Here is a 22,639-nt window from a genome sequence, read left to right on the forward strand (position 1 = left end):
TGGCAAAGAAAGGTAAAAAGAAATACTGGACTGGACTTAAGGAACCACACATAAGGGATGACAATAATGAGGTATTCAAACCAGACCTAAATTTTATGAAAGAGGAAGATGGAGGCCTGTGTTCCCACCTGAATCAAACAATTATTCACCAGCCTCACACCCCCATTTACTGACTTTTAAACCCAAGAACCTCCCGCTTATTTTACAACACCCTCCACCAAGCATGCCCAACCATTCCTACCCCATCCAAAATAACCACAAACACCATTTTGGTTAAAAAAACTGTGTAATTAGTCTCTGCCGTCCCCCCCACCACCACCTCACAGTGGGTTGGGGTAGCGATGCTGGGAAAGCAGCCTGGGTTGGATGGGTCGGGCAGGAAGCTGGGAAACACAGAGAGAGAGAGGTGGTGTGAGCAATGGGCTGTACCCCAAAATTTTGATTTGCAACCACAACCATCTTCCCTATGTCTCGCTCATTCATCACACCCTCCTGTCACTGTCCCCCACCACTGATTTACTTATAAAAAACTCTTATTCCCACAATTGGTATCACCTAGAGCCCCCTTCCCATAGCAGATCACCTGAAATCTGGCACCACCCCAAAATCAGAAGCCACCCCAAGTCTCATACAGCACCACCCTCAAAAAATGCTCTCACCTGAGCGACCTGGGCAGGGTTGAAGAGAGGAATTGAAGCCAATGGTGGGAGAGGCCCGGGGTAGCCAGCCTGGAAGGAATAAACAGAGAGAACCTTAACAGGTGCCTCGAGCAGAGAGGTGTCCTAGATACCCCATCACACACGGATACACTTCCCTCCCCTCCTCACCTGCTGTCCTGCTGACTGCCTTCCATCCTTCTGCCATGAGCCCTTCACCTCTGTGGACACTGGACTAACAGCAAAGGTGCTTTCACCCTGCATTCCTCCTAGGGCCAGCAACCAAAAACAAAAGCCAACTTAAAATTAAGAGGAGAAACTTGTGAAAGGATGATGGGGGAGAGAGGTGAGGGGAACTGTGTGGTATTTACCGGGATTTCTGGAGAGAGGCTCAGCCAAAGGGTTTGTCCCAGCTGCTAGAGGGGCAATGGGTAGTGATGGTGACATCCGCTCCTGAAATCACATCCACCCATTTAGAGCAGAAGTTTCTTGAGCTGGGAGAAGACCTCTGCACCAGATACCACTGCAGGCTTTTGGGGTACCCATTCTGCACCCGTCCTGCTGCAGAGGTACCCCAGGATCTGCAGGAAACACGGCTAAGGAGGGGCTGCAGGGTCAGGGCAAGCAACTCAGGCACAAGGCTAAACCAGCCTGAAGGTTCAAAATCAGGCAGGAGGTTGGACACCAAGCCTGGGTACAGGGTGAGGGGCCAAGGTCCATGGGTCCCCTTCTGTTCTTCATCTCCTGCTAGTTTTGGGAGAATATCCCAACATTTTTTTTCTCTGGGACTGTAGATTCTCTACCAGGAAGAAATTTCCAGGGGAGGTTCTCGCTCCAAGCTCCAAGCTGTCAGGGACATGACGCCCTTAGGAGCGGGCTAGGTCTGGGACGACCACGCATGGCTGCTTCCCCCTCGCTGCTGCACTTCCAATTAAAGAGGTTTTCCCTTCCCTGCATCTCCTAAAACCTGCCAGAGCAGTGCTGCTCACAGCTGCTCTGTTTCGCTCCAGTGGAGGGCAAGGGATCCCTGCAGAGTTTGCCAAGGGCTTGGGTGAAAGAGGCTATATGAATTTACAGTTATTATTAATCAAGGATTCACTTCCAGGCTAAAAGGGCTCCCAGTCCCCATCTGCCCCCACACAGAATGGCCATGGTCCCTGCATGAGGACAGAGGGAGAAACAGTGGGTGATGGGGAGATGTGTCACCCATTCTCACAGCTGCACCCTGCATGTCACCAGGGACAAGATGGCTTTTTGTCATCTACCTGTGGTCCTGATGTGGGAGAGTCTGAGTCTGTCTCAGACTCAGCTTTGGGAGAAGTTTCCTTGGTGGGTTTTGACCGAAACCAGCCAAACCACCTGAATCCAGAGCTCTGCGAAAGAAGGAAAAGAGCGGAAAGGAATAAGAAGGGGCAAATGCCAGGTCCTCCAGGTACCTGCTGGGAGTGGGCACCATTTTTCTAGGGGCAGGGCTAGCATCAGGGCCAGGCAAGCTCAGTGCATGAGGCTCATGATGGTTCTGGCATGCTCACCTTGTCCTCCTCTGGCTTCACAGCCTCTGCCTGCTCCTCAGCAATGTCCTCACCTGCGCTGTCCAAGGAGGGCTGGCTGTCCCCCAGGGAGACAGTGGAGGTCTCCGAGAGAGTCCGAATCCTGGCTGGTAACTCCTCCTGCCATCAGACATGGAAGCTACCATGTGTTGTTCCCACAGGAGCTGCACTGAGCATGGTCAGAGCCCCCCTGGGACTGCTCCACATCCACATTAGTGGGAAGCATCCCCAGGTGTTGTATTGCACTAAATAGTTAGACACAAAGTTCTTACACCTAGGCACCCCCATGTGCCTTACACAGCAAGAGCACCCACAGCAGGGCACAGCTTTCACTCAAGGGAACAACTGGCTCCATGATGGAGAGATTCCATGCGAGTTCAGTGCATGGAAGGATGGGTCAACACATTCCAGATCCAGCCAGGACCCTCAGTGGGATGGTTTCTCTGGCTCCTCTGACTCACCTGCTCTGGGGGGATGGCTGGCTGCACCCCTCCAGGGGACAGCCTGGCACCCCAGGGCTCCTCAGCTTCTCCTGTGGAGCAGAGGGAAGGACACAGTCAAGGTTTGATCTGGAGCTATGGATTTATCCATCAGAGGTACTTCCAGAGCTTCTACCATGCCCCTCTCCGGAGCACAGCCATCCATGTGGTGGCCAAGATGTCCCACTCAGAGAGGCAAAAGGCCATTCTGGTCCCTGTCCCTGCCAGCACCAGGGAGTAAGTGGTGAGGCTGAACTGGTGCATCTCAAAGGCAACTTCTAAGGAAGAAATTCCTTGCTGTGAGGGTTGTAAAGCCCTGGCACAGGTTGCCCAGAGAAGCTGTGGCTGTCTCATCTCTGGAAGTGTCCAAGGCCAGGCTGGATGGGGCCTGATCTAGTGGAAGGTGTCCCTGCCCATAGCAGGGGCTTGGAACCAGATCCTTTCCCAACACAAACCATCCTGGGATTCTGTGATTTTTGCAGGGAAACAAGGCTGCAGCACTTACCTGCTGGCAGAACTGGCTGTGGAGGGGGCTCAGCACAACCCCCTGCCAGAGGGGGGGGTGTCTCTTGGCTGAGCACAGGGGGCTGCAGGTCTCTCCCAAGGCTGGGCAGCGGTGATGCCACGACCAGAGCAGGTGCTGGGGACCTGAGGGACACATCCTCCTGGGAGCTCAGTACCTGGGATGGCACAGGCTCAAACCACTGGTCATACTGGTAGCTTTCACTCTGGGGAATCTCATTGCCAGGCTCTTCATCTGCCAAAAAAACCCCACAGCTCAGGAGTTTACAATTTTTGTAACGTTTTTAATTCTATCAGGGTGTTGCACAGATTTCTCCCCTTTTCCATTAAACATCAGCAGGAGCTGGGGGAGTGAGGAAAGACTTCAGGGACCAGGCAAGGGAGGAGGTAGGACACAGCACAGCAATAGGAACCTTGCAGAGGTTTCAAGGAAGGTGGGCTGGGAAAGACTGGGGGAATTATTTTTTAATCCTGGGAATGTACCTGAGGCTATGAATGAACTCAGAAGGGGAATGCTGTGGAAGCAAAGAGCCCACAAGCAGCATGAACCAGCAGCTCAAAGGAGGCTGAGGTCTCCAGCCTCTTCCCCCACTCGTACTGCACACCCTGAGCAGGAAAGATTCAGCAGGTAGCTTTCATTCCTGTTCCACAGCAGCACCCACAGATGAGTTCCTTGCTTTAGGCAGATTTATTCAGGGTTGGGATTTTTTTTGTTTGAAAGGCAAGTTGGGTGAGCAGGATTGGCTTTATTTCACACACACATTGGTCCCAGGTGTGTGTCCTGCTCATTCCAGCTCAGCAGCCTCCTGCCAGAAACACCAGGCACTGGGAAATTCCTCTCCCATTGCTGTGAGACATGGCAAGCCAGACCTAGATCCCATAGGGAAGGATTAGGGCACTTCTTGATGCTATCAAACCCTTTGCCTTCCTGCCAGCATCACCTCCAGCCCACTCAGGATTGGCTTCACACCCATGAGCTGCTCCCACTTGGCCTGGAGATGCTCAAGATCCATAAGGAGGAGGATGGATGCTCAAACTCATGCTGCCTGGCAAGCTCAGCTGGAACAAGTCAGGGAGGACCACGTGGATCCCAGCTTGGCACCTGATTTGGGATTTGTCTTTCCAAGATGGATGGATTCAGCACCAAGCCAGCTTTCTCTGCATGCAGGTCCCTCAGGTGGTGGCTCTGGATGGCCTTCACTACAAAGGGAAGGGCCAAGCACAGGGAAGGTGAGCTGTGGAGACCACAGGGAGCAGACCTGGCTGCTCAGAGAAGCCAAGTCAATGGGATCATCATACTTGCAATTTCCTTCCAGGGAAGGAAGATCATAGTCTGAGCCCTGATAGCAGCAGAAGGCAATCAGGATTGATGATCCTTTTCACTGCCTGGGAGAGCTCTTTGAAAAGGAATTTGGCAGCAGCAGGGAAAGCTGATAGGAAGAAACGGCTTGAAGGAATTAGTTGTGTTTCATCCTGTCTGCACCAGCCTCTGCTCTCCACACTTCACTGCCAGCATTCCCAGTCAAAGGCAGATCCAAGGAGCAGGGGACTGTGCAGGAGCATCCTGCTGATGGAGGTGGATGTGAAGCAACACTGCCTCTGACTTCTTGTCAACAGGACATACCAATGGATGCCTGCCCAGCTGGGAAAGAAAAGACCCCCTGCTCTTCTCTTGACAGCAGGGGATGATTGTTTCCCTCCTCTTGGTGTCTCTGGGCCCTCTGGGTGGGCTGGCACAGGAGGGGACTCTTGGGGTCACCAAAGGGTGAAGCAAAGGGATCAAAGAGGCAGCAGAGAAGGAGAAATGCTGAGTCTTTAGAAACAGGCATCCTGCAGCCTGGCACAGAGCAGGATGAGCTCCTTCCTGAATCCTTTGCTCTCTAAGTGTGAAATCCCTTTAGTTCAGCTCCAATTTGCACCCTCAGAGGACTGCCTGGGAATGGGGCTATCTCCCCTGAGGCTCAGCTGGGAGGCTCATCCAGCACCCACCTCCAGCTCCTCTTCCCCTCCCACAGCACCCAGAGAGACCCCAGAGCTGTGGTAATTAGGCCAAATTACTCAGACTCTGTACAGAACCTCACTCTGCAGCCCATGCCTGTGGGATGCATCCAGGCAGGAGTAGCCTTTGAGCTCTGGGGGGATGCAAGGAGAGTTGCTGCTGGTAAAAACTCCAGGGATTGGGAAGCTGCTTCCCAGCCCATGGCAGCACAATTCCACGCAGGGAGAACCCACTGGGGAGACCACAACCTGCTGCTTTGTTTTATTTACCTGCTGTTGGTAGAACAGCACAGGGCAGCTCCAGCTGAGCGGGTGCCACCTCTGGAGGAAGATCATCTTCCACCTGCAGAGGTAAAACATGGTAAAATGGACAGGAAAAAGGGTGGAACAGGACAAAAACTAAGGAAACCATGAGGCCAATGCAAAGGAAAGCACAGTGCTCGTGGATTTGGGGCTCATAGCCCACCCCAGGCTGCAGGAGAGACCCACACCAGCACGGACACAGCTCTTTCCCAGTAAGTGAGAGGGGCTGTAGTACCCCTGAGAGCAGGCAGGAGGGGAAACAAGATGGAAAAGGCCACAAAACCAAAAGCAGGTGTGAAATCTGAATGAAGAGCATACTCCAAGCACCAGACCATAGTTAAAAGACTTCAGAGTACACCCACAAGGTGACACCTCCGCAGTGACTTCTACAATGTCCTCTCTGAAAAGAGGACATTGTAGAAGAGGACCCACCAGCCCCTGCCTGCCCTCCTTGGGCCAAATCAAACAGAGTTTTGCCCTATGTGAAGCTCTGCAGCCCTCAGGCACTGCAAACTCCTTGCTGCCACTGAATCTGCAGGTCCCAGAGCAGAGGTCACATCTCAGAGCTCACAAGCCAAAGAAGTACAACAGCTTTTGAACCTCCATTCCCTCAGACTCAAGGAGGAGGAGGAGATGCTCCTGGAGACAAACCACAACACAGAGCAGCTGTCCCACTGCCTCTCCTTACCTCCCACTCCCAGCAGCAGGCTCGGAGCTGCTCCAGCCAGTCAGGCTCCAGTGCCTGCTCCTGCTCTGGCATCTCCAGGAGCAGAGGGTCACAGAGCTTCAGCCTCTCAGCAAGCTGCAGGGCCAGGGGGACAGCAGGGATTAGTACATGTGTCAAATCCACAGGGATATGTCACACACAGCTGGGCACAAGTGCTTGGGAAAACAGCATCACTTCATAATACAGGGGTAAAATAACACCAGCCTCTTGTGTAGGATTTATTCCCTCTCCCACATCCCCACAGAGGTCCTGGCCCATCCCATGCCCCACAGTCTCAGCAGGGCTGGCTCAGCACCTCCACAGAGATGCAAAAATACTGTGTCAAAGATGCTCCTCACATCAAAGAGACAGGTAAATATCAGCATCCCTTTTCCCCCCCTGAGGAAAATGAGTGGCTCTAATCAACCCCCTAATAGGCATCCTGGGGCACTGGCAGGTTTGCAGGACACCCCACCAGAAGCCCTGGAAAGAGCCCAGCTCCCAGGGCAGCTCATAAGCTCCTCACCTACCCCATGAGGATGGATGGGAGCTGGTGTTTATCTGATCTGCATTTACAAATCTCTGAGAAGATTTCACAGCCTCCCAGGCTTGTCCCGATGCTTGATGTCCTTAGAGCTAAAGAGTATTTTCTTAATATCTAAGTGAAATCTTCCCTACTGCAAATTAAGCCCCTCTATCCCTGCTCCCATGGAAGCTGTGAGAGGAGCCAGCCAGCATCCCCCACGAGCAGCCTCCTGTGTGCTGGAGGGCTGTTATCACATCCCTCATACCCTGTTCTCCCCCACCATATCTTGCCTAGAAGAAATAACCCTCAGGCCTTCTTCAGAGGTCATTTTCCCCTCAATCTCTTATCACCCCAGCTCTCCACTCCCACACTCACTCCAATTTAGCCCTGTCTCCACATGCAGCAGCCCAAACAGGCCCCAGCCAAGACCTCTGAGACCCCAGCACGGGGGGATTATCACCTCCTTGTCTCAGATATGACAGTTGTACTCTCACAACCCAAAATAACACTATAACATCGTGGGGTTGTTTTTTTTTTCTTTTGTAACAGCATCCTGTTATGCTGCTGCTCAGTATTTTTTCCATGCTCCACTATCTCCCCCAGGTCCCTCTCTGCAGTATTGCTGCTGTGTGTTTAAATTCTCCTGCATAAGAGGGGTCTGTGCTGCCCTGGCTGCAGCTATCTCAGTGACTTGGGGCTCCAGCTCCCATCAATGGAGCAAGAGGTTCTTCCAGGGCAACCCAGGAGTCCAAGGTGAGATGCAGGGCTCCCTGCAGAGCTAATTCCCTGTCTGAAGGAGTTGCTTAGATGAGGATCCAGTTTTAAGACAGCTGGGTGAGGGGACATGGCACTCTAAACACCGCTCTTCATCCACATCTTTACTGAATTTTCTCTTGCTGATATCAGCCCCTGATCTAGTGGAAGGTGTCCCCCATGGCAGGGGAGTTGGAACTAGGTGATCTCTAAGGTCCCTTCCAACCCTAACCATTCTAGGATTCTTGGGGATTTCTAAAGTTTCCTCTGGCTACTTCACGCTGCCTTATCTTCAATGCTTTGCTCCAAGGCTGCCACCTTGAGGGCCACCAAAAGCCACCCAGAGGTGACTTTGCAGCTCAGCCAGCCTCCACAGCCACACAAGACTCACCTGTTCCTTCCTGCACCAGTCCTAGCAGCCATTTCTTTCTATTCCTGAGCTTTTAAAACACAAACTCTAAACCAGCACAAACACATTTCCCAGGTCTGTGAGTTTACAGCAAGGCAGGACCTGCACAACTGGACCCCAGCTTGGGACTGGGACTGGCCATGAGAGCAAAGTAACCCTGCAGCCAACCAGGAGCCTGCACTACCTACTGTCCCATCTCTTTACAAACACACCTATGCTCATCCTAAATCAATCACAGGAAAAAGGAAATTATAAGCATGATTACTCCTAAACGGAGGGAATGTTGAATCCAAAAGCTTATGTGCACTTTGATCCAGTATTAATGAACCAGCACCTGGTTGTATATCATCCCCAGCTTCAAAAGAGGGGAAGTCTTAATCAAACACTAATGTGTATCATAATTTGTAACACAGTCTAGAACATCAAAGACAAGAGCATCTACGAAAGCACTAGTTTTTCAGATGAAAGTGTTTTCTCCCAGGAGAAGCATTATCCCCGGCCGAATGGCAGATCTAAAAGGCTGTCAGACAGCAAATAGGCTTCGATGATGGGGTGAGGAAGCAGTGCCAGCCAAATTCTGGGTGAACTCAGCAGCACCCACTTCAGACAGGCATCTTGCTGCCCCTCACCTTACAGCACCGCGGTTTTAGTGCCTTTCAAAAAATCACAGAATGGTTTGGGGTTGGAAGGGACCTTAAAGCTCATCTTGTTCCAAGCCCCCTGCCATTTGCAGGGACACCTTCCACTAGACCCACCAAAGCCTCATCCAACCTGGTCCTAAAGGCCGGAGGAAGGTAACAAACAGCCTTAGCACTGCCCTGGTCTTGTGAGAGCCCCACCTTCCCATGGGACCTGGGACACTTGGCCTTGCCCCTCTCTGCCCCAGCCCCCTGCTCAGGAAGTAGAGGGACTACACTTGGTGCTACAGGTTGGGCCATGCTCCCTTTCAGTGTCATCCCAGAACACACCCCTCAGGAGGTAAAGAGAATTGTAGATGATGTGCTGGAGGGGAAATGTGCACTTAGATTTCACTTCTTAAGTCTGTGACATTTAGAAGTTCAGAAAACCCCACCAGACTTAAAAACATCCTTTGTTTCCAAATAACTCTGCTCCTACTTGGCAGTCAACATAACACCTTTGTTTTCTACTCGAAATCCACAGGGATTAGAAACGCTGTGGAAGCTTTGGCTTTGCTGTACTCGGCAGCAAACCCCGGGGGGCTGCTCAGAGCTGCCATCCCCTCCCACCCCAGCAGTTCCTGAGTGGGTATCACACCCTGGTTGGGATGTAGGAGGTGCAGACTCACCCTCACCACTTGCCGGGCCAGGACGGGGTGCGCAGCGGGGTCGTGGCGCAGGAGCGCGGTGGCCACGAGCTCACAATACTGCAGGGCCTGGGCTGGCAGCCCGTGGTCAGCCAGGCGGGAGGCGTAGAGCAGCTTGTACACCTTGGGGGAGGGAGGCAGAGCAGCCACGGGTGGGAGCAGGGAGATGGACAGGTCTGTGGGTGCCCTGTGCCATGGTACATCCCCCCAGCGTGGCTCAGAGCGCCCTGGATCGTGCGCCCAGAGGTCACTTCCACCCATCCCCATGGAGGCATCCAGCCCCCCCCTCCTTGAACCAGGGAGCTTCATAGAATCCTGTGCCCTGGATCATGCATCCAGAGGTCACCTGCAACTTGGGGCCACTTCCACCCATCCCCATGGAGGCATCCAGCCCTCCTTCCTTGAACCAGGGAGTTTCATAGAATCCTAGAATGGTCTGGGTCGGAAGGGACATCAAAGCTTATCTAGTTCCAGCCCCCTGCCATGGCCAGGGACACCTCCCACTAGACCAGGTTGCTCCAAGCCCCATCCAGCCTGGCCTTGAACGCTTCCAGGCATGCATCCATCCAAATCCATAGTGCCAAAGGCAGCAGCAGGTGGGTGCTGCTTTGCAATAGGAAAAGCTCACCCGTTAACCAGAGAGCAGGAAGGCAATGAGAGCTGAGCAAGACTGATCAGACACACTGTGCACCCCAAAATGTGCCCTGAATTAATCCCTTGGCCAAGGCAACATCCCCATCATTCCCAAAGCCCAGTAAGGGGACAAGCCTCAGGAACAGCTTGAATTCCAGGCTTCAGGGAGATGGGTGCATGTTTTGGGGCAAGTCTGAGCTCTGCACGAGATGTAGTTGAGCAGTTGCACTACCTGGAAAGGGAGCAGGAAGGAGTCGGGCTGTCGCAGCTGCCGGCAGTACTCGAAGGTTTCCATCCTTTGGATGGCCTCTGTCCTGGCGAACTGGGAGAACGCCTGGCTGCGGGGAGAGGGGCGGGGTCAGCGAGCTGGAGCAGAGCTCCTCCCCAAACAGCCCCACACAGAGCGCACATTAGCAGCAGGAAAAGCCCCGACCAGGGATTGCTTTTGCATCTAAGTGAGATCCCAGGGATGGGGAAAACGTGGGGCAGGTGGCTCTGGCAAGAACGCCAGCCTGCCGTGCTTGCTCACCGGTGGCTGCTGCCCAGCAGGGCCATGCGATCTGCCTTTGCCCCGAAGTAACCAAAGGGAACATCTGCCATCAGGTAGCAGAAATGAGCTGCTTCCACTGCTCCCTTGCTGGCTGGATGGAAAAAGACAAACAGTTAATCTGAGACATCACCACATGGTCAGCTTTTCTTTGGAGGCCCCCAAGTTCACCCATAAAATACAAACCCAACTGCCTTGCTTTCCTGGCCATGCAGACCCTGATCCCTCCCTTGTCCCTGTTGTTTGTCTGTTTTCCCCAGTTGCTGCTTTTTGTTTCAGGAGATTTCTGCTCAATGGTAGAGCTGGGTGAGCCTGAGCAAGGCCAGCCCCAACCCTTGCAAGGTGCATAAAATCCCACCAGTGGGAGCAAGGCAGTTTCCTGCAGTTACCTACACCTTCCGTGGGCCCAACTGCTCCAGGTGTCTCCACAAGAGGCACCTGGAGTCCCTGTTATGGCTGTTCCCACTGATCTCAGCTCACCCAAAGTGTCTCCCATGGTGACAATGGCTCGGTGGTTCAGCTCTGTGTCTCCAACCTTGTTGGACAGCATCACAGCCAGGTGGGGCCTCCAGTCACCCCACGTGGCATCCCCGCAGCACTGGAGGGAGAGGAGGAGAGCAGAGATGGTCACCAAAAAGGTGGGTGTCACAGGCAGGTGACAGCCAGGGCCAGGCTCTTGCTCACAGACCAGAGCTGCCTGAGGGATCCTTCCTGACATCAGCTGGAAGAGGGTCTGCAGTGGGTCGTTGGTGGCCAGTGTGCTGGTGAACCTGTGAGGAGACAGCAGAGAAGGGCTGCACCCCAGCACCCCAAAACTTCATTTACCTCCCAGAGCACAGCCCAAATGCCACAGGAAACTGATGTCTCTAGGGGTTTCCCAGAGAATCCAAGAAGGGATTGAGTGGGAAGGGACCTTCTAGTCCAAACCTCTTTCCATAGGCAGGGACACCTTCCACTGGACCAGGGTCCTTCAAGCCCAGTCCAACCTAGCCTAGGACACTTCCAGAGATGGGGCAGCCACAGCTTCTCTGGACAACCTGCCAGGGCTTTACCACCTTCACAGGGGAGAATTTCTTTCTAACATCTAATCTAAATCTACCCTCCTTCAGCTCAAGCCTTTCTTCCCTATCCTATCACTCCACGCCCTTGAAAATAGGAGGCAGAGAGGATCACCAGCCTCTGGGGGTGATGATCTGTATTACCTTCACAGAAGGCAGGTCTCCAGGACAACATTGCATAAAACCTCCTTAAAAGGATTTGGGTTCCACAAGACAGAAAATTTCTGCTTAACTCTCCCTGAAGGGATCAACCCAATCCAGACTAAGTACATTAAATTCCACCAGAAAATGCTCATGCTAGTGGGATGAACAGCTGGGACTAGACTGGATCACAGTGAAAATGGCTCAGTAGCTGTCTGCTAGGGCAGCATGGGCAAAGCCAGAGACTCAGAATAAATTCACCCTCCATCTCCAGGGGATGGCTTTCCTCCTGCTTTCCAGCCCCCCACCTGGTTTCTCCTGTCCAATGGGAAGCCTGAAGGACTCAGGCCTGTTTGGATGGATGCCCTCTGTCCCCTTTGCCCCCTCTGGAAGGGCTCCAGCTGGAATCAATGCTCTTTTCCAATTCAGGGGGCACTGAAGGGATAGCAGGTTTGGAAAGCCAGCCATGGAACATTATACCCTGCTTGAGCTTCTCCAGCTTACCCAGCGAGGACCCAGCTGTACGTCCGAGGGTCCATCTTGCTAGAGAGGAACAGGGCGTGGCCCCACAGCTGGTTTCTCATGGCCCAGACCAGAGCCTCCTGCAGTTGAGGGGGAGAAGAAAGAGGGTTTGCACCAACTCTGCTTCCTCCCTCCTCTGCTACCCCAGCTAAGAGAAGAGTCACAATAACTGCTCTGGTTTTAATTAGCATCCTCCAAAAATCTCTTCGAGGTCCATTTGTCTTTCTACCCTGAAAATTTACAAGATCCTGGACCTTCAAAGCAATGTTGCGTCCCCTAGACTTCCAGGTCTATTCTGCCTGTTAGCCCTCAAAGCTGTGGGATCCCTGTCTGGGCACCCAATCTTCAGCCCTCCTCTCTCTTCTCCTTGTGCCTTAGGTATCCTGTGAGATCACGTAGCTGCAAATGGGTTTGGAACAAGACAACCTTTAAGGTCCTTTCCAAAGCAAACCATTCTAGGAGTCTATGAAACTAAATGTGGTAGAAGTGCTGGTAAAAGCCTCTGCATCTCATCTTCACTTGGGTCTCCCATTCCAGTTCCCAGCGGTGGGAAATCACTGCCATAAGCCCTTTTGTACCAACACAGCTTGGAGGGTTGATCCCACAACCACAAGTCGCTTCATGACCACCCTTCCCTTTAAAACCTGCCTGAAGAGGCCAACAGGTCCAAGAAGAACAAAACCTCCAGCCCCACATCCTGGATCCCATTCACCACTTACTTTCTTCCTGCCATAGTAGAGGAGCTTGGTGAACTTCTCCACGATCTGTTCCTGTGTCTCCACGACGGGAGGGAGCTCCCCGGTGATGAGGTCCAGCGCGCCCGCCTGCCGCGACGCCCACTCCTCGTCGGCCGGGCCCAGCAGGTTGGCTGCAGGCTCCTGCCTCTTGTACCTGTCCTGGCGCCTGCAGTCCTGCATCAGCAGCTCTGCCGTGTCCGAGCCCACCATGGACTACCAAAGGGAAGGAAGGAGCCACCTGGAGGCTGCCCCACTGTCAGAACCCAGGACATTCCTCTGGCTGCCCTGGGTGATTCCAGACCCTGGCAAGGGGCTCAGAGACCTTGGCACAGTGTCAAAAACACAAAGCCTTTGATTTTAGCCCATGGAAAAAGTTACCAGCTTTGTGTGAAAATTTACAAGCCACATGAGTTTGAGTATGATGATAGTGAATTTGTCACAGGGTGAAAAAGTAGAATTTTGGAGTTTTAGAATGGGGGTTCAAGAAGCAAGATGGAGGAATCTGGGCATGTCCTGTCCTCCTTCTTGTCCTCCATCTTCTTCTGGGATAGTGTGACTGTTTGATTGGTTTAAAATAGAGACAGACTGTCTAACATAGATGATAAGTATTGGAAAATTATTGTACATAAAGTACACGTAGTTCGTAGTACAAAAAGCCAACACCACCCCAAGGACAGTGACTGTGCCACAACCCAACCTGCTGGACAGATCTCAGCAGGGCAGAGAAAGAATGGAACAGATAAGAGAAAATAAACAACCTTGGAAAGCAAAACCAACAAATCTCAACTTCTTCTTCGGTCACAGGGCTGAGAAAAACTTTCTAATACCTCAAGAGTCATTTCAACCACAGAAACTTGAAACCCCACAAGCAAAGGCTGACAGCACTTCCAGTCTGCTTCCTTTTACACCTGCATCCTCGTCCCAGCATATGGCCTAAACAAGATCAGCTTTGGCCACCAGCACGAGGAGTTGGAAGGAAAAGGACTCAGCACAATTAGCAAGAGCTTCACAACACTCCTTCTGACGACCTTATCCACCTGCTACCAACAAACAGCTGCAGACTGGATTGGGTGGATTTCAGTGGATTAAGGGAATGACCCCCTCTTATGGAGGAGCACCTCATGGTGCTCCTCCATGAAGGTGGCACCAGTCCCCTTCACTGGGTTGTTGGCAGTTCCCAAGGACAAAAAGCAATCATGGAGAAGGATTTGATACATATATCCAGGTAGCATCAAACTGAGGAATGAAAATCAGATCCTCTTAAGGTACACCCCTTCCCCCCCAAAATAGCAACTGGATCAAGAGGCACCTAAGGGACATATTACTTGTCTCATGTCCAAGACCAAAAGGGTCATCCTCTTCCATGGGATACCTACCCCATTCTGCCGGCAGAGGAGGACCAGGAGTTTCCAGAGGAGGGCGGAATCTCTGCCCCTCTGTGTTGAGAGATCACAGCCTGTGCTTATCTTCTGCTGGCAAAAGTTCATCACATCCACCTTGTGCAGATCTTCCCTACAGCAGCAGAAAGAAGCATCAAAGAAACCCAAGGCAAAGCAACCTAGGGCACCATTCAGGCTCAGTCCCCGGGTTCACTGATGGAGATGCCAAAGATTCCAAGCAAGAGCTGGAGGAAAGAAGATCCCCAGTACCAATGACTACTTTTAAATTCAAACACACTCAAATTTATTGTGATTCTTAGCAGATCTCTGCATTTCAGGGATGCAAAGTACATTTCAAACCCACTCTTTGCCCTCCTGATAATATTTTCCTCCATCCATCTGCAAAGAAACAGTTTGGATTTGCTGTGCTGCCATTACATCCATGGATGTCCAAGGCTGCAGAAGCAGGCACAACCTGTTGTGGAGGCAGAGTGGAGGGTCACTTGTGTGACCACAGAAACCCTTTGGGACTGAAACAGAAACCCTTAAGCTATGTGCAAGCCAGGCAGAAGTGCTGCCATACAATAAAATAACCATACAGTTCCAAAAAAAGAGTGGATGAAACAGGAGAGAGAAACTGCAAGTGGAGATGTTGATCCTGATTCAGTCATTCCAACATATTATATGGAGATTCCCAATGTACCCTTTGGTAACCCAGAATCACAGAATGGTCTGGGGGTTGAAAGGGAGCTTAAAGCTCATCTAGTCCACCCCCCACCCCCGCCATGGGACCTTCCACTAAACTAAGGCCTGTCCAATTTGGCCTTGAACACTTCCAGGAGTAGAGCACCCACCACTTCTCTGGGCAACCTGTGGCCTTCCTACCCTCACAGGGAAGAATTTCTTCCATATATCCACCTAAAGTTGCCCTCTTTCAATTTGCACTTGCTGCCCTTTGTCCTGTCTCTACAGTTCCTGACAATGAGACCCTCTCTGGCTTCCCTGTAGCCATTTCAGATCCTGCAAGGTGCTGTGATGTCTCCACACAACCTTCTCTTCTCCAGCCCTAACTTCCTCAGCCTGTCTGCATAGGGAGGTTTCTCCAGTCCCTTTATCCTCCTCTGGACTTGCTCCAACAGTTCCATGTCCTTCCTGTGCTGGCAGCACCAGAACTGTTTGCAGCACTCCAGGTGGGTCTCATGAGAACTCACAGGGGAAGCTCCAGATATTGCAGCCAACTTCTGTGTATGCACAGCTCTTTGGCTTGGTAAATGCTTTTTCCTTTTCTCTCCCTGCTTTGGTTGGGAGTGCCCAGAAATAGAGACAACCTGATGCAGCACCCCTGATTCATCCCCAGGCTCACACTGGATGAAGGTACATACTGGGTCTGACCCTGCTGTGGCTCAGCCATCTCAGGGGACAAAAACTTTAGGAAAAGCTAAGCCACAGGTTGACCCAGGGCTTCAGACGTCCAAAGAAACCCCCAAAAAAATCATTTTTCTGAGACAAAATGAGTACAAAATAAGGTCAGATGTACAAACCACACTAAACCCACATCCTATGAATATTCAAAAAAAACCATGTTCCACAACCCAAACCAACCCAGACTGCATCAAAGGGGCTAGGCTCCCAGCCTGAACTTAGACATGGCCTTTGTGCACAACTCAAAACCACAGGGACCCTCTGAGTCTGCCTGGAGCTCACAACTTCTAATAAAGGAGAAAGCCAGGAGAACACAGCTCCTGGACCTGCCAGTGCTGCCATACCTGGCCAGGGGCCCAGGGAAGGCTTGCAGCTCCTCCAGCTCTTCTGTGCCATGAAGGACTGCCTAAAAAACAAAAGCAAATTCAGCAGCTGGTCTCCAGCAATCAGACCAGCCCCAGCTGGGCTATTGGGAAGCCAGTGCTTTGGCCAAGGATTCAACAGTGCCAATGAACCCTGTGCTGTCTTAAGGTAACCCCAGAGCACAGACCCTGAGCTATCACATGGACTCCAGTGCTAAGGTCCAGTAAAGACATGTCTGCTGAGATGGCATCTGCATCCTTCTGGAGGTATAACAGGAGACTGGAATGCTGTAGGAGACTCAGGGCATGAACAAGGCCTCTGTATTGCAGCACCTCAGGAAGATGAGTGGAGTTGTCCTTTGGAGAGGAACATGTCAGTCCCCATGAGAAGGGATCACTATGAGCAGGTCACAGGTACCAAGGGTTACAGAGCTGAAGGCTGAAAGCACCACCCAGGCACAGGCTGGCACAATGGAGACTCAAAAGTCCAAGTGGGATGGACAGAAGATGGGAGCAAGGAATGGGAAGGCTGCTGAGGAGGCTGCTTGGGTTATGAACCATGTCTGCATCCCTCAGGGTGATAGGAGCCACTCCAGGGAGGGGACAGGGGGCCTGGAGGGCCAGCTGTGTCCTACCTCCAGGCTGTGCAGCTCGACACGGGGCAGCTGTCCCTCAGCAGAGTGGTGGGGACACACCAGCACCAGGTGACCCCCAGCTCCAAAGCACAGTGCTGTGTGCAGCTGTGGGAACTTGAGGGGGACTGCTGGGGTCGGGGTGGACACCGAGGGCTCCCCTGCAATGACACATAGGCCACTGTGAGCCACTCACAGTGATCACACACCACATCCACTGTGGAGGACTTTCACCAGTCCCAGCCTTGTCCCCCAACTTAAGTGGCCCTCCACTGACCCCTCTAAGCAAGAATTGTCCCCCAAAGCAGCAGATGTGCACAGCAGCTGCTACACCTACCCAGGCAGAGATCTTGGGCCATTCACCCACCCTGCAGCCCCCCAGTCATGCCTTGTGCCTGCACAACCTCCTCCAGGAGAGGACCCAGCTGAGAGACAGCCATTATCCTGCCACCAGTCATTTATTCCCTTGCTTCCCCCTTGTCAGAGTCCCCCATTCCACCTGACCTTGTCCCACATTCCAGGACCCCATTCCAGGGTTGTAGTCATCAGCACTGTCACGGATGTACTGGCTGAGCTCATGGCTGCTGGAGCTGAGGCCTGACTCTTGGTACTGCAGGAGCAGGCTGGGCTGGCCCGAGGGCTGCAAGGGAGGGAGAACACACAAACCTGGCTCAAAAACTAGGGACACTGCTGATTTCCTGCTCCCAGGCTCTGCTGCTGCAGGGAAGTGCCCAGCAGGAACAGCACAGCCAATTCCCATCCAAGTAGCTCTCACCCTACACCAGCTTGGGTTCTCCCAAGAGCTTAGAAAAGTAATTTACATCAGCCACAGCTGTAGTCTGACAGCTTTCCTAGCCCCAACATGAGCTCCTCACCACAGCCAAGGAGATGGGGCTTGGAAACCCAAAAAAGCACCACCCAGGAGCAAAATCACCAGAGTAGCTTTGATTTGATTTTTTAATTTTCTCTTGGCAAAACCCACCAGTCAGGACAGAAGTTTGAATGGAGCATGACTTGGTGGACAGAGCTGACAATGACAATCAGCTGTCAGCTACCTAGGAGGGCTAGAATCATGGAATCATTAAGGTTGGAAAAGCCCTCTAAGATTGAGTCCTACCATTAATCCAGCACTGCCATGTTCACCACTAAACCATGTCCCCAACTGCCGCATCTGCATGTCTTTAAAATTCCCCCAGGGATGGTGCATCTACTACATCCCTGGGCAGCCAATGCCAGGGTTTGACAACCCTTTTGTTGAAAAATTTGTTTTCCTAGTATCCAACCTAAACCTTCCCAGGCACAACTTAAAGCTGTTTCCTTGTGTTCTGTCACTTGTTCCGTGGGAGAGGAGCCTGATCCCCACCTGGCTACAGCTTCCTTTCAGGGAATTGTAGAGAGTGACAAGGTCACCCCTGAGCCTCCTTTCCTCCAGGCTGAGCCCCCACAGTCCTCTCTGCCTCTCCTCATCTGGCTTGTGCTCCAGACCCTTCCCCAGCTCCGTTGCAGAACATCCCACTAAGCCTGGATTTCTGTGCTGCTCCTGGGCTGAGCATGCAGCCCTGCACCTGGGGGAGTGACAGCCCAGCAGATGGAGAGAACACAAACACTAAAAACCCACTGTAGCAATCCCCAGGGACTGTCAGGCACCGATTGCAACATAGCAAAGGGGCCCTTTTCTCAGCTGCAGGGGGACACATGGATTATTCCCAAATCCCTGAGAGACTCTTGTCCTCCACCCCTGCCCATCCTGAGGTTACCTCTTTGGACCAGCCACCAGCCTCCCCTGAATCACTGCTGATGGCTCCTTCCCCTGTCCCTTCCCTCCTGGCAGTCGAGGCGTAGCTCTCCTCATAGGAGCTGTAGGTCTGCGTCCTGCAGGTAGGAGCAAAGGGAGACACACTGAAGGTCTGAGATTTTTGAACCACCCACAAACACACTCCTTTTGCAGCAGGTGGTTTCCCAGGGCTGCACAGACTCCCCAGCTTTACCTGTTCTGCCCTGGGGGGCCCGTGGCCAGGTTGGGGTGGTAGCCCCTGTAGTAGTGCTGGTCCCGGTAACTCTTGCCATATGACTCTCCCTGCCTCAGGTCTAGAGAGAATCAAGATTCAGCATTAGCCCTCCAGAGCAACAATGAAGTTTCAGAAGAAAATCCATGACTGAGGCAATTTGCCATGCCCACTTGCTTTCCTTCCAAATGATCCCAACACACTGGAGATATGATAGTAATGCTTTGGGCACATTTGCCAACACAGCACTGATGTCCCTTTCTCTTTCTCCCTCCTCTTCTGTTCAGTCCAGAAACAGCAAAGAAGAGGCCCTGGCCATCCTGATCACACAGCACCATCAAACTCAGGCTGGAACCAGGAATGACACAGGTTTTTAGCCATGGTAATGAAGATCAAACATCCCTTGGGTGCACCAAGCTCCTGCTCACATTTCCTAAATGCAGACAGGGAGCCAGTGCTGCACAGAACACCCACCACCACCCAGGAGTGTGGGCAGGAGAGAGCCCTGGATGTGTGCAAGCCTTGGGGGAAGACCCCATCCTGGGGAAAGCATCACTTCTCCTGCAAGCTGCCTCCATGCCCAGACCCAAAGGATGAGCCCATACCTCTGTCATCCTGCCATGCCACTGGCTGCCACTGGTGGCTTTGGTAGGGGTAGCCATCCCTGCTGCCAGCTGCAGGATACTGCCAGTGGGGGTCTTCATAGCCCTGCCTGGAAAACAACACAACACACTGATCTGGGGGAGAAAGGGTTCCAGGGTCACATCTAGGGTTCCTCCTGCTTGGGACCATTGGAGGCAGCAAAGGGGATGGAAATAAAGCCAGGTCCCCTGCTCTGGCAGGGCCAGGAACTGGTCCAGCATCACACCTGGAAGCAGCAGGAGGAGGTTTGGATGCTTTGCTGCCCCCAGCTATAAGAAAGCTGTGCACTGCAGTTTCAGGGGATGCCCAGTTTTATAGAGTCCAAGAATGGATTGGGTTCCAAGGAACCTTTAATGGTCATCTCATTTCAACCCCTACCATGGACAGGGACACCTTCTACTGGACCAGGGTGCTCCAAGCCTTGTCTAACCTGGCCTTGAACACTTCCAGGGATGGGGCAGCCACAGCTTCTCTGGGCAACCTGTTCCAGAGCCTCACCACGCTCAGAGAGAAAATTTACTTCCTAACTTCCCATCTGCATCATACAACCTCAGCACAAAACCCCACGTACCAACTCCATAACTCACTGAGGGCAATAACTCGGGCAAATCAACCCAGATTTGCTGGAAGCTCTTTCTCAGCACTGAGAACATCCTCCAGCCCACATTTTATCTGTCCACTCCTCACTGTTTCAGCAGCTGAGCTTGCAGGCTGCCTCTTGCTCCTATATTACCAGTTGTATTTTCATTGTTCACCTTGCACTTAGGAAAAAGGAACTGCATTTAATCAAACCTTTAAGAAAAATGCACCTCGGGGCTGAGACAGAGCTTGTCAAACAGCAACCACAGAAGCCACAGTTTTAAGAAGAAATCAGAGCTGCAAATGCTACACAGCCTTAAATATAGAAGTCATGGGGCTGCTTGAATAGCTGGACATCACCTCCTGACACTCTGTGTCCCTGTGCAGTCACAAGGGCAGGACCTGTGAGCAGCGCAATGGGCAGTTCTTATTTTAAGAAGGTTTCCAGGAAGAGGGATCAAAGGGATCTCACCTGGCATGGGGCTGGCTGGGGTAGCTGCCATCAGCGCGGGAAGCCGGCCGGCGGGTGTCACCACGGGGGTGGTAGCCCTCATCCCAGGGGTGACCAGGGCCGTGCCTGCCATGCCAGGAGCCAGGCCTTGGAGCCTGCCCTGCCTGCAGGAGGTGCCGCCGCAGCGGGGCCGGGGGTCCGGGGAGCCCCTCTGCCCATGAGCCCCGGGCTGCCGGCCTCTCCCGGGGCTGGGGCGGCTGGGCAGGGGCCCAGGGCTCCATCAGCAGCTTGTCAGCCAAATCCTCTCTGGTTTAGGGGAGCTCCAGCCCCAAATGGCTTTAGTGGTCTGCAAATGACAAGTCACAGAGTGTCTGATCAGCAGCTTTTCAACCCCCTCAAAGCCCCCTAGAAGCCCATTGCCAGCTACTCTCTGCTTTTCAGGAGAATCCTGGAAACCCAGGATCCTTTCCAAAATACCCAGAGGCAAGGAAAAGTCATCTCTACATCCTCCTGAATGTGAAGCTCCCCTTAAAACACCAGGATGAAATGGTCTGCCTTTGAAAGCAACAGACATCCATCTCTTCCCAGAACAAGAATCTCAGAATGGTTTGGGTTGAAAGTGACCTTAAAAATCATCTAGTTCCAAACCCCTGCCATGGGCAGGGACACCTTCCATTAGACCAGGTTGCCCAAAGCCAACCTGATGCTGAGCACTTCCAGAGATGAGGAGTTTCTCTGGGCAACCTTTGCCAGGGCCTCACCACCCTCACAGGAAAGAATTTCTTTCCAATACCTAATCTATATCACTCTTCTTTCAGTTTAAAACCATCACCCCTTGCATTATTGTTGCAGGCCCTGCTATAAAATGTGTCCTTACCTTAAAAAGCCCTCTTATACCCAGGTAGGATCCTCCTGCACTCCCAGCTGCAAAGCACCAGCACTCACAGCCCCCTCAAGGTGTGAGAGGGTGAGAAATCACCCTCCCCTCTGTGACAGGCAGTGAAACCCCATTTGATATGCACTAAGGGAGAGGACATTGGCAAAACTTTGGGCAGGACAAGGAGTTTTGCTCAAAGAAATGAGCAAGCAGGGAGAAATGGAGGTTTGTTCTTATGAGCTATGGGATGGGGTGGAAACAGGGATTTCCTCCTGCCTTTCAGCTGCAGCAAGAATTCCAGGTGGGCACCAGATTTGGTTATAGCAGTGCCATGCAGAAGAGGAAATCCTGAGGAGAGCCCAGGGTGGCACATGGGTGAAGCCCCAGCTGCCAGGGGGATGTCACCCTCAAGCCCCCCACGTCTCCTCTTGGAGCATCAGTACCCAAAGTGTCCCCACCACTCCAGGCCTCCCCAACACAGGGAGATGGCCAGATGCTGTCTGAACCCCTCCTCACTCCTCCCCCTCAAAATTTAGGGCACTTTGGGGTTATTTCAGAACTGGAAAACACACAGGTCTGAACAGAGGTGGCTCAGATTGTGGCTTTGTAGGTGACATCCAGGTAAATCCATTGCTCTAAATAGCCCCCAGCCACAAACATCCAGCCACCCATTATTCCAGTCCCACCCAGGGCCCACCCCAATTTTTGGCCAGGGGTTCCCACCACCATCCTCCCCCCTCAGCAGCCACACACACCTGCTCAGAGGCTGCCGGGGCCCTTCCTCTGCTCCCTGTTGTCACTTCCAAAGTCCATTTCCACATGGGCCAGGGGGCAAAGGGCAGCCCCTGCTCCTCCACCCCGCGCAGGCCACGCGCTCGGCTCCTGGGGGGTTCCTGCTGCTCTTTGCATCCTGAGGGTCACCTCTCCCACCACCTGGGTCTCCTCCCACCCAAGGTAAGGAGCACACAGCCCTCCAAGCTCAGAAAAAGCCAGATATTTCTCCTGGGGAGTTTTTTAATGCCATGAAGTAAGTAGGGGCTGATAGTGAAAGGACAAAGGTGAACAGCTTTAGGCTGTAAGAGCAGAGATTTAGATTAGATGTTAGGAGGGAATTCTTCCCTGTGAGGGTGGGGAGGCCCTGGCACAGGGTGCCCAGAGAAGCTGTGGCTGCCCCTGCATCCCTGGAAGTGTTCAAGACCAGGTTGGAGGGGACTTGGAGCAGGCTGGGACAGTGGAACGTGTCCCTGCCCATGGTAGGGGGTGGAATGAGATGATCTTTAAGGTCCCTTCCAAACCAAACTATTCCATAAAGTGTCTTCCCTGATACATCCTCTCATCTCCTAAATAATAGTAATAGTAATAATAGTAATAATAGTAATAATAATAATAATAATAATAATAATAATAATAATAATAATAATAAAA

General features: G+C 52.5%; 2 protein-coding genes across 3 annotated transcripts in view; one reads left to right on the forward strand and one right to left on the reverse strand.

Annotated features, from left to right (window-relative positions):
* Window positions 1-267: 267 nt before the first annotated feature.
* SEC16B (SEC16 homolog B, endoplasmic reticulum export factor) lies at window positions 268-22,056 on the reverse strand. Of its 2 annotated transcripts, XM_018911994.3 has the most exons (26): window positions 21,970-22,056; window positions 20,359-20,683; window positions 19,271-19,377; window positions 18,648-18,747; window positions 18,417-18,531; window positions 17,164-17,299; window positions 16,663-16,820; window positions 16,010-16,071; window positions 14,241-14,376; window positions 12,847-13,077; window positions 12,110-12,207; window positions 11,095-11,176; window positions 10,887-11,004; window positions 10,389-10,500; window positions 10,092-10,197; window positions 9,209-9,349; window positions 6,197-6,310; window positions 5,476-5,548; window positions 3,191-3,442; window positions 2,668-2,738; window positions 2,189-2,326; window positions 1,922-2,029; window positions 1,028-1,109; window positions 828-925; window positions 660-728; window positions 268-383 (listed from the first exon to the last, which is right to left on the reverse strand). In XM_018911994.3, the coding sequence occupies exons 2-26, from the start codon at window positions 20,616-20,618 to the stop codon at window positions 321-323; spliced, it is 3,030 nt and encodes a 1,009-aa protein (XP_018767539.2). In that variant the 5' UTR covers window positions 20,619-20,683; window positions 21,970-22,056; the 3' UTR covers window positions 268-320. The 2 variants fall into 2 exon arrangements, with proteins under 2 accessions (XP_018767539.2, XP_050833137.1); XM_050977180.1 differs by having other exon boundaries at window positions 10,887-11,176.
* Window positions 22,057-22,081: 25 nt separating this feature from the next.
* RASAL2 (RAS protein activator like 2) overlaps window positions 22,082-22,639 on the forward strand; it is a 189,418-nt gene continuing 188,860 nt past the window's right edge. The window contains exon 1 of the mRNA XM_050977175.1: window positions 22,082-22,168. The gene's annotated coding sequence lies outside the window, so the exon portion shown is untranslated. The remainder of the gene's footprint in view (window positions 22,169-22,639) is intronic.

The sequence above is a fragment of the Serinus canaria genome, chromosome 8 (genome assembly GCF_022539315.1).
Source record: "Serinus canaria isolate serCan28SL12 chromosome 8, serCan2020, whole genome shotgun sequence".
Classification (NCBI taxonomy): Eukaryota; Metazoa; Chordata; class Aves; order Passeriformes; family Fringillidae; genus Serinus; species Serinus canaria.

Coding starts and splice junctions, on each gene's coding strand:
- SEC16B (XM_050977180.1), bottom strand. CDS start 20,618: ATGGAGCCCTGGGCCCCTGCCCAGCCGCCCCAGCCCCGGGAGAGGCCG. Junction 13,078..14,240: donor TCCTCTGCCGGCAGAATGGG/GTAGGTATCCCA, acceptor TCCCTTTGGTAG/TCCATGGTGGGCTCGGACAC. Junction 2,327..2,667: donor CAGCCATCCCCCCAGAGCAG/GTGAGTCAGAGG, acceptor GTCTGATGGCAG/GAGGAGTTACCAGCCAGGAT.